Here is a 12,030-nt window from a genome sequence, read left to right on the forward strand (position 1 = left end):
CCACTTAAAATCTTTCAAAGTAGTAACCAGGATTTCCTATCTTTGGATCTTTTCCACCACCCATTCAATGCAATTTGCTGAATAAATGCTAAAATGAATTACTAAGAACTAATTTTCTTCTGAGTTATTTGAAACATTTTATCATACCTCTTAATGACCTGAGATCACAAAGTAAACACCCTCCTACTTTTCCAATAAGGTTCAAAACACACTCCAAAACGCTCTATATATATTTCTAATATTTGCACCAAGAAAAACTCTTTGAAAAAAATGCAGTAAAACAGGAATTTTTAAAAAGTGAATGTGTCGATCACAATGATTACTGATTATTCACATAGAAAATAATACAAAACAGTAAGTAAACATCATATCTTGTCACAAAATGTCTCCATCTGCATAAAAAAAAATACGAAAGCTTTCTCTATCCTGACTCAACTCTTCCGTGAACTCAAAAGCAATACAAAGCCAAAACAGTAATTATCGGGGAGGTTTCAAGCAGTTTTTGCCGTGGGTGTGGGCTTCAGGCAAACTAAGAAGAAAGAGAAGGAAGGTGAGAGTTCAGGAAGCAAGTGATTAAGCAGAGATTCTCCCCAATGAAAACTATGGCTTACTTACGTGGAGAGTGTTGCAAATAAGGCAGCTAGATAAAACCTACTCTCTCTGAACCCAGTGATACAAAAATAACACCTATGCATTGAAAAAGTACTCCCAGTACATTTTATTGTAAACTACGTTTTTGCCAATTCGTATTTAGCCTTTGAAAAGTCTAATACTCCACACAACTTCTTTTCTTTTGGAAGTTTAATGATAACAAAATAATTGTATATAACAGTCTAAAGTAGTTATTTCTTGTTCTAAAACTAAACTTGAATAATAAAAAATAATTTTCAAGTACCTGAAAGTGAACAAAAAAGCCAAAAGCTCTCTGTGTGTCTATATCACGTCAACGTGTAGAATTACTTCAGAAATTCTACATGCTACACACGTTCATACTGCCTAAGTTAGGCATCATTTCATTCCCCTAACTGTATTTTCATACAATATAGTCTTCATGCTTCGTTTTTGAAGAAAACTTATTTGAAGTCTAAGGATCATCCTTTGGACTGACTTAAAGAGAGCAAAATAAAAAATCTGTCCATTCCAAATATGAAAATTATGGATCTGGCTCTGATGCAGAATAAAGTAAGCTTCTTATATCACCTGCAATATTAAATTGATTTAGTCTGCTGAAAAATAAGACAGTGAGTTACTGGATCTGTGTTTAATTCAGTGCACTTTATAACATACTTAAGGAATTCAGTTGTATAAAACAGTATCTGAATCTTATCAGATGAAAATATTTTTCCCTTTTAGCAAGCCTCGGGTTGCATGTCTGAGAAAACAAATTAGTCTCCAGTTCTCCTAAGCTTGATAATAGTGCCCCCTAATGGGAATTTTAATATGAGTCTTTCTACTCAGTTTTTAAAAAGCATATATTCTCTAATATGAGCAAGTTATCTCGCTTTTAACTACAAAGTAAATCCTGTAATATCAAGATTTAAGCCACTTAAGGGAGAGTTATCACATTTGAAAAAACAAAAAGCGAATTCATGGAGAGAAACAAAAAAGAAAAACTTCATGCCCAACAGTTTTCTTGGTTTTGAATCACCCTATTGTAACATAATCCAAGGTGGCATTGATCTCATAAAGAAATTATCCTTCAGCTACATTTCTAGTACTCAGTAAGTGAGCAATTAACATGTGCTAAATGAAAGATAGTACAGAGTCAGGAAAAAACTAGTTCAGAACTGAAGTCATTCAATGTCACATAGATCTAAGTATAGAGCTGAGACTCCCACCCAAGTTTTTTGGCCTCATAACATTCATTACCTTTCCATAACACAGGCATACCCTGCTTTTGGAAGTTTGCGGTATACCACTTCACTTTTCTGAAAGACCTACTGAAAGAAATCCAAAGAGAATTTTCACTTTTACAAAAAAAGGCAAAAAGCAAAAATAACATTCGGCATTTGTTTTGCAGTGAACCTTTGGAGGGTAGCACGCATGCCAAGCAGCAAGAGTGGCCCTGACAATCTTCCCCAGCGTCAAGGTGCCAGCGCTCTGAACTGTGCCTGTGAGCATCTGTGCTTTATCTGGAGCTATCTTGTGCATCCATTAGCAAGATGTGTACTAAGGTACCAGAAAAGCCTAACAAGTTATTTTTTGGGTCTGGGAATGCTCAAAATGTTTTCTATATAAATTAATAGTAACTGCTTCGCTTTTTGACAAAGGTTTCACAGAAACACTCTACTTTCACAGAAACCTATAACTGGCTCACAAGTCTGCAACCGTCAATCGAATGTTCTTCTTCCCTAATATCTACAGACAGTTCCCCTAAACATCAACAACTCAGTGGGGGCGGGGAGTGGGGAGTGCAGGAGGGGTAAAGGAAAAATGCATTAAAATAAAGGAAAAACTACATCTTCTGATACTTTCCAGATGTACCAGTAAAACAAATACCCAATAATATCAGTGTTTTTATTACAGTGACCACAATACATTCTGGACTCAGAGTCAATGTTAAGGACAACATCTAGAAAGGAATAAGCAACAAATAAAAAGTCATCTATTTATGATGGAAAGAGACAACTAATTACCTTATTCTTTAACCTTATAGAGAGGGAAAATAACAAAATATATATATATATACATACACAAAAAAAGTGGTCACTTTCTTAAAGTGCTGGACGGTTAAAAAAAAAAAAATTCAGGTTTGGTGCCCATATGGTCTCTGTCACAACTGGCCAACTATGCCACTGCAGCAGGAACACAGCCACAGAAAATACATAAATGAATGGGCATGGCGGTGTTCCAATAAAACTTTACACGCAGAAGCAGGCCCACAGATTGTAGCTTGTCAGCCCCTAATTTAAAACATTTCACTTTGGGACCACAGATTAAAAATCTCCACTTTACATGAGGCACCAAAACAAAAACACAGAAACAAATACCTAAGCAACTCAAAATATGTAATCATTAAAATTACAAAATATTTAGTGAGAACTTTACTTCCATAAGGTGAAGGGCAGAAAAAAGGCTCTTTCCCTAAATAAATATTAGTTTTAGCAGGCATAAAGAAACAGAAAAGCAGTACGTAAAACAATGGATGTTTAGAATGATTTAAAATAACATGCAGGGCTCTTCTATTCCACGATATATCCATATAATGAGAAAATTTAGCTTTTAGCTAGGTTTCATAAAAATCTAATGGTGACTACATAGTAAAGCCTATTCAGACAAATAAATGAATTATGTGAGAGAACCTAAAATTCCAGACTGATTATATAAGGGTAGGAAGAAATATAGAGTATTATCGTAGATCTTTCACATGTATAAGAAAAATAGCAAATAATATTCGCTTCTAAAGATAAATCAAGAAAAACAAATTTAGTTTTACCCAAAAAGCAGATTTCAGTTACAAAATAATGATGCTCCCCATTCTATACCCTTTAATCATTGGCTTCCACTTCACTAATTGTCCAAAAGCAACAACAGGAAAATCATGAGACTTGGAACCAGTCACCCGAAGATTTAAAGCCCTATTCTATAAATTCCCAGTTAAATGATTTTTGACAAGTTATTTGTCTTATTGAGGATCAGTTTCCTAATTTGGAAAATGGGACTGATAACACCTTCAAACGTGCAGAGTAACAACTAATTATAGGCAACATACATATAGTACACAGCACACAATGTCCAGCAATTTTTTTGTTAACACTAAATTGAAATTTCTTATGTCCATGTTGTTAAAACACTTTTTAATGAGCTTCTTAAAGTACGTATTAATAAAATAGCATATTGGTCAATTACCTGAAAGCCCATAAGAAGTCAGCATCCAACAATCAAGATCTAAAATTAATAAATACGTTTTGCTTTGTTCACCTGCCATAATTGCACTGAACATTATCTCTTGCACATATTCTAAATTGAGAATTTTATAAGACAAATTTAATTACCTTGAGAAAACTATGTGACAATATAAACTGTTCTGGAAAGGATTCTACTCCCAACTATGCCACTAACACAGTAACTGAGGAAATCACTTCAAGTGATCCCCTCAGACTCCTCACTTACAAACCAAAAAAACTATGTTAACAATCCCTTGTCTTCTCCTCTAGTCTTCTAACTCTAAAATAGTTATTACTGCAATATAATTAAGCATCTCCAGATATGCTGGTAGACAGAGGAACTGAGATATCCTAATACTGCCAGAATGGAGTGCAGAGAAATCCCAACCGTAATCTGATAGTATCACAGTAGTTCAGATGAAATATACAGTTTAGATGAAACAAGGAGAGCTTGGCCAGCTTAAAAACAAAAAGGTGCATACTGCACAAAAGTTTTTAAAAATGTAAATACCCAAGTGCCTAGAATAAAATAGCTTTGATTAGTTTCTAAAGGTATTACTTTAATGAAAAAATGATTTTTGTAAGACCAAATTGCAATATCAAGGTACTAACCTTAGCAAGAATATGTTCAGTGTCTATTATATCTTCAAGGTACTATGAGTATGTGAAATCAAATTACATAAGTAACATTTTATCCAAGTGAAAAGTCATCAGTTAAAAGTTACATAGAAAACAAATGACAAAAAGGAAAATTTTTTTTAAAATCTCATTTATAACAGCACCAAAATGAATAAAACACCTGGGGATAACTTGTACACTGAAAACTACAAAACAGGTGGAAGAAAGTAAAGACAACACAAAGAAATGGAAAGACATCCTGTGTTCGTAGACTGAAGATTTAATATTGTTAAAATGTCCATACTACCCAAAGTGATCTACAAATTCAATGTAGTCCCTATCAAAATCCCAATGGCATCTTTATGGAAATAGGGAAAAAAAATCCTAAAATTCATATGGAATTTCAAAGAACCCTAAATAGCCAAAATCTTGAGAAAGAAAAACAAAGCTGAATGCCTCACACTTCCTGATTTCAAAACACATTACAAAGCAACAGTAATCAAAGCAGAATGATACCAGCATAAAATTCCTAGAGGAAAAAATAAGGAAGACGCTTCCTATCATTGGTCATGGCAATAATTTCTTGCATATTACACCAAAAGTACTGGCTACAAAAGCAAAAACAGACAGTATCGATTACATAAAACTTAAAAAGCTTCAGCAAAGGAAACAATCCACAGAGTAAAAAAGTAACCTACAGAATGGGAGAAAATATCTGCAAACCATACATATGATAAGGTAGTGTTAGTATCCAGAATATACAAAGATCTTCCTCAACTCAACAACAACCATCCTAAAAAACAGGCAAAGGACCTTAATAGACATTTCTTCAAAAAATACATACGGACAACAAGCACATGAAAAAATGCTCACTCATCATCAGCGAAATGGAAATCAAAACCACAATGAGGTATCACCTCACACCTATCAGAAGGATCACTATCAAAAAAATAAATAAATAACCAGAAAAAAAATTTTGGAGAGGATGTGAAGAAATCAGAACCCTTGCACACTACTGGTGGGGAATGTAAATTGGTATAAACACTATGAAAAACAGTATGGAAGTTCTTAAAAAAATTAAATATAGAATTACTATATGACCCAGCAAATCCCATTTCTGGGTATATATCCAAGAGAACTGAATAGGATCTTGAAGAGGTATCTGCAACACTATTCAAAAGAGCCAAGAGATGGAAACAATCTAAATATTTATCAACAGATGAATGGATAAAGTGGTATATACATACCACAGAATATTATTCAGCCTTATAAAAGGATATCCTGTCATATGCTATAACATGGATGAACCTTGAGAACATTAAGCTAAGTGAAATAACCTAGTCTCTCTGGGCACCTGGGTGGCTCAGTCGGTTAAGCGACTGCCTTCAGCTCAGGTCATGATCCTAGAGTCCCAGGATCGAGCCCCACATCGGGCTCCCCGCTAAGTGGGGAGTCTGCTTCTCCCTCTGACCCTCTCCCCTCTCATGCTCTCTCTCACTCTCTCTCTCCCAAATAAATAAATAAAATCTTAAAAAAAAAAAAAAAAAGAAAAAGAAATAACCCAGTCTCTAAAAAGACAAATATCGCATCATTTCATTTCACTTTTATGGGTCATGGGATTGAGCCCCACTTTGGGTATAGAGATTACTTAAAAATAAAATCTTTTTAAAAAAAAAAAAGGAAGGAAGCAAGCAAGTAAGCAAGCAGAATGGTGGTTGCCAGAGGCTGGCAAGGGGGAAAAGAAGAGGAACTGGTCAAAGGATATAGAGTTTCAGTTTTTTGCAAGACGAAAAAGTTCTAGAGATCTGTTCCAGAACAACCTGCATATAGTTAGCACTCTATACTATACACTCGAAAATGGTTTAGGATGGTAAATTATACTACTTGTTCTTACCATTAAAAAAAAAAGTTATATAGAAAATGATCCTTGAGTGTTCAGACACGTGGGAAATTATTTTTAACTAGATTTTTAAAAAAAAATCTTTCAGGTTACTGACCTTGGCCTTTGGTGTGAACTTTAACTACTAATGGCCTTTGCTAACAAAGCAATTATGCTCAGTGTCTTCTTTCTGAAATAGTTAAGCTCATCTTTTTTTTTTTTTAAGATTTTATTTATTTATTTGACAGAGAGAGACACAGCAAGAGAGGGAACACAAGCAGGGGGAGTGGGAGAGGGAGAAGCAGGCTTCCCGCGGAGCAGGGAGCCCAATATGGGGCTCGATCCCAGGACCCTGGGATCATGACCTGAGCCGAAGGCAGACACTTAACGACTGAGCCACCCAGGCACCCTAAGCTCATCCTCTTAAATGTTAAGTCAAAATACTACAGAAGAAAATGGATGTTGGACACATAATGATGATCCCTACCCTTCACAGTGTAAATTATTTGCAAGCTGATTTCATCATGGGAAAGTTAACAACAGCACAGCTCCTATCCAAATTACTAAAATGAGAATCTTAAATTCCAAATGAGGCCAAACTAATGAAGTTTTTTATATAAATCCTCATTTCAAAGAATTTGCATGATTTTTTCAAGAAACTCAGTAATCAAGGGAATTAGGCTGGCCTGATAGACTCCCAATAAGAGATAATCAAAGGTTATGGTGAGAACTATATTAAAAACCATTTGTGGGGGTGCCCAGGTGGCTCAGTCCGTTAACCATCCAACTCTTGATTTTGGCTCAGGTCATGATTCAGGGTCATGAAATCAAACTCCACATTGGGCTCTACATTTGGCATAGAGTCTGCTTGAGATTCTGTCTCCCTCTCCCTCTTGTACCTCTGCCCACTCACATGCATTCTCTCCCTCTAAAATAAAAATAAAATCTCTCCAAAAAAAAAAATTAAAAAAAATAAAAAGAAAAACCATCTGTGTGCACTGCAAAAACACATGAAAGGAGTACCCTTACCTTCATCAAAGTCAGCATCATCTTCTGTGTGCTGCGGGAAAGGAAAGCAGTTGGTAATTTCAAGACGATCTTCTACAACCAAGCCCAAAAGCACTCCTTGAACCACTTCAGTTCCTTGTCCTTCTTCTTGATAATGTTTTATTATTTTTAATACCACCTAAAAGAAAATACAGAAGTGACCTTAACAACCATCCATACAGTTTCTATTTCCTTTATTTCAAAGGAAAAAATGAACCATACTATGGGTTTGCAAAAATCACAAAATTATATAATAGAACTAACCAAGTTTCTTATAAATCAATTCCTTTACTCTGACAGAAATAATAAAACTCACATAATCTAAATGTACATCTGTAACTCCTGGAGTTTGAAGACATGTCAAAAATGTCCACGTACAGCACTCATGACCTTCAGGTCAAGGCTCCCAAAAGATCTGGCATCCAGGAGCTCCTTCAAACAGTATTACCTCAATCCAAAATTATTACAGAGGAAGTGGTCCTATTAATATCTCTTAACAGCACGATAATTTCCTGACACAGATGATAAAACCATCAATAAGACACAGAGATAAAAAACTCAATTACCTGAAAACCTGAAAGCAAACCGTTCCCTTGACAATTTCTCAACATCTCAAGATGGTTCCTGAACAGAACATCTCATTAAGCCAAAGGAAGCAACAATGGGAACATTTGGTAACAGAGAAAACAAAGAGAACAAAGTCTCCAGCACTACCTAATTTTCCTCAACCAGGATACACCACATAACCTCTAATGGAAAACTGGCTCTTACATTACTCTCTCCTTTAACATTTCCATAAAGATAAAGAGGTAACACTGCAAGGTTGGACAGGAAATTAATTTAAAAGTTCACAGTAACAATAATCATTAGTTATAATTCCTAGAAAATAAGGGTTTGGTTTTGTTTAATTTTTTTCTTTTTTTTAATTTTTTTTAGTATCATATAATGTATTATTTGTTTCAGAGGTACAGGTCTGTGATTCAGCAGTCTTACACAATTCACAACGCTCACCATAGTACTCACCCTCCCCAATGTCCATCACCCAGCCATCCCATCCCTCCCACCCAAAGCATTCAAAATATAAAAAATATAATATAAACATATATAGATATATATATTTATAAATATAAAAAAATTTTATCAAAACTAAGCTAACTCATTCTTCAGTGTGACATCTTATGCCTTTATTTCCTACACACATGCTAAAATCTCAATTCTTTAGTTCAAAAAGTAATGTAATGGGCTTGCAATTCAAACTTGAAAGATGTCAAAAGGAAATTCCTGATCAGAACTAACAAATTCACATACAAGCTTTTGATATCCTACAGAAATAACTAAGAATTTACAAATAAAAATATTCCATAGATGTTTCATATTTACAAGACAAAAATCCTTGTTCTGCTTATGGTCTCCCCTCTTCAATAGTCTCCTAGAAAGGAAGAGATGTGTTTATTCACCACATCTTCAACACCCAACACAGGTCCTGGCACTTAAAAGATACTCGGAATCTATTTGCTCAAGGAGTGAATGTTAAACATTTATCAATCACTTACATCAAGCACTCCACAGTACCTTACACATAATGACTCATTCAATCCCATAACTACAGCATGAAGTGAGAAATAGTATTTCCTCATTTATTTGACAGATGAGGAAACAGAGACAATCTGACACAGAATTATTAAATCAGGGAGATGAAATATGACTTTGGACTTCAAGGTACTTATAATTACTTCACAATAACTGAGTAACTTTGTTTGTAGTAACAAGGCTGAAACAGAAAGAATGCAGGGACAAAAGCTCTGGAAGAAGCCGCTGTAGCTAGGCTGCAGAAGCAGGGTTTGATGCTTGAAGTAGAAAAGTTCAGTGTAAGGTTACTGGGTCAGGCAGCAAAAGACCTAAGCTAAGGGAATGGTCCTAGAGGTCAAATTTTTTGTGCCCTGATCACTAGACATCAAGTAGAATCAACAGGAAACTGCCACTAGCTGCTGTAATGCAATACAGTTTCTAATCTTTAGCAGCACTATTCTCACAAGCCACAAGATGGGAATGTTCCACCACAAAAGTCCTGTTTCAGCCAAGCTCATGCCCTTTCATTTTCTCTCCCTCCAACCAACCATATGCCTCTGTCCCTAAAACAGGGCTGATATATTTTTAATTAATCCTGTTTATGTCATGCTTCCTCTTACTTTTAAAAATAGATACATGAAAGCTTAATAGTCTCCAAAACAAAAACATACTCCTATATTTTGTTTATAAGCATCACAAATGATCCCACATACTTAAGAGCTCTGTATCACTTGTTCTCAGCTTATCAAAATGGCCTGCGGAGCTTTTTTTTAAATAAATGAAGAGAGGTCTTCACCCTGGCTACATATTAGAGCCATCAGTGTTTAAAAAAAACAAAAGGAAAAAGCAAAAAAAATACAAAAAGCAGATGGCCTAAATCCAACCTCTGAAATTCAGAGTTAACTGATCTGGGCTAAGAATCCTATATTGGTTTTGAGGGGATTTTATTTCTTTTCATTTTTGTTTTAGATTCTCCAGGTGATTCTAACATCCTACTTCATTCTAACTTTTAATGAGGAAGTATGGAGCAGCCTTCCTTTTTTTTTTTTTGTTTTTGTTTTAACTCCTCAGAGGACTGCAATGCACACAAGTGGTTAAAATCCCTCTGTTTTAAGACTCCCTATGTGGATGAAAAGTTGAGTACACTGAGAAACACAGACCCAAAAGTGAACATTTTATTTATAAAAGCATAAATATCACCCCCTAATAGAGGAACTCAAGCCTTACTTGGAAGAATCTCTAGAGCACAGAGATGAGAGGGAAAGTAATGCCAGCAATCCATCTGAGAAGCATCAAGTGTTCTGTAAGACTTAGGCTTTATAGCTTGACCCCAAATTTAAGACTGCTTATGAATGCTGACCGGATTTGTTTATCCTACAAATTCATGGGTAAATCAAGATTTTCCTACATATTATGCCTAAAGGATGGAAACAAACTGGCCAGTAGAATCCTAAATTACCAAATTCTTCTACACCCCCTCCCAAACTTTGTCATACTCTGGGTCTAAGTGTTTATTAACCTACTTGATTTGCCCTGCACAGTCAGTATTGGTCTCTGAATACATCAACTATCTCCAGAACAGTCTCCCAGCTTTCTGAGGTTTGCACATTCTCAAGTTGGGTGGATCTTAGCAAGGAATAGTAAACAGATGTCCGGTCTGCTGAAATTACCCTAGAGGAACCATTTTTTCTAATACTGTTTATTATTCAGCGCAATTTGAAAAAGTAAAGCAGACTATTTTGTAATCTCTAATGAACACAATACTATTTTTTAAAAGTGCCTGACTTTTTAAAAAATGAAAACCTAACTTTGCCCAAAAGGCTAAACACAACATAGTATTTAACTTCAAAGACACAAAGTATTCTCAATACTATAGGATAAAATATAAATAACAATCTAAAATATCCAAATAAATTAATTCTACCAGAAGCCAACAAACCTAAAATTTCAGTTAATCAGCATGATGAATAAAATCTTCCATCCTCCCTAAAATGGAACATTTAGCAGAATCTCTAAGACCTCTCTATCAAAACCATATCAAAAACTTACAATTCCATACCAGGGAACCATTTAAATCTGACCAAAACAAAGATTATGCTGATGAATTAGAGTAATTTTCTATCAAATATGATATCTGCAAAGACCAGTTACTACAGAAAGATTTGGAAGCTGTGCACAGAATCAAGAGAATTCTGTTATTTTTGCCTTCTTTCATTCACTCATTAATCCATTCACCTAGGTATGTGTTGAGTGACTTCTACAGGCCAGTCACCTCTGACAGGCCTATTGGGAAAATGAAACTAAAATCAAACACATAAGAGTCTTTACTTTCATGAGGTTTATATTTTAAAATAGCAAGTCTCAAAAGTTTTTGATCCTGAGGCCCTTTTAATACTCTTAAAAATTACTAAGACCTCAAAGAATTTTTATATTGATATTTACATATTAGAAATTCAAACTGAAAAAATGTTCAAAATATTTATTCACTTAAAAACAATAACAAATATATTACATTGTCATAAATTACATTTGTGAAAAATAACTATTTTTCAAAATAAAAACAATCAGGATACAAAAAATGACACTTTCACACTTTTGTGAAACATTTACATTTTCAGAAAGAAATTTTAATCAGGATAGACAAATAACATTGTGGGGCACCTGGGTGGCTCAGGCAGTTAAGCGTCTGCCTTCAGCTCAGGTCGTGATCCCAGGTTCCTGGAATCAAGCCCCGTACTGGGCTCCCTGGCTCAGCAGGGAGTCTGCTTCTCCCTCTTCTTCTCCCTCTGTGGGCGTGTGCATGCTCTCTTTCATAAATAAATAAATCTTTAAAAAAAAAGAATAACATTGTTTCACATTTTTTGTGAATCTTATTATTCTCTAGTTTAATAAAAGACAACTGGATTTTCATATCTGCTTCCGCATTCAATCTTTTAATACCACACAGCATGTAGGGCGCCTGGGTGGCTCAGTTGGTTAAGCAACTGCCTTAGGCTCAGGTCATGATCCTGGAGTCCCGGGATCGAGTCC

The 12,030-nt window shown here is 35.1% G+C and overlaps 1 protein-coding gene across 2 annotated transcripts in view; it reads right to left on the reverse strand.

Moving 5' to 3' along the window:
- The window catches only part of EIF3H (eukaryotic translation initiation factor 3 subunit H), a 94,001-nt gene that overhangs the window by 65,938 nt on the left and 16,033 nt on the right, over positions 1–12,030 (reverse strand). For both annotated transcript variants that reach the window (XR_004300822.1, XM_032415598.1), the window contains exon 2: positions 7,414–7,570. Coding sequence is in view for 1 of the 2 variants with exons in the window: in XM_032415598.1 (XP_032271489.1) it covers positions 7,414–7,570 (157 nt within the window). In the remaining variant the exon portion in view is untranslated. The remainder of the gene's footprint in view (positions 1–7,413; positions 7,571–12,030) is intronic.

Source organism: Phoca vitulina, unplaced genomic scaffold (assembly GCF_004348235.1).
Source record: "Phoca vitulina isolate PV1807 unplaced genomic scaffold, GSC_HSeal_1.0 scaffold18, whole genome shotgun sequence".
Lineage (NCBI taxonomy): Eukaryota > Metazoa > Chordata > Mammalia > Carnivora > Phocidae > Phoca > Phoca vitulina.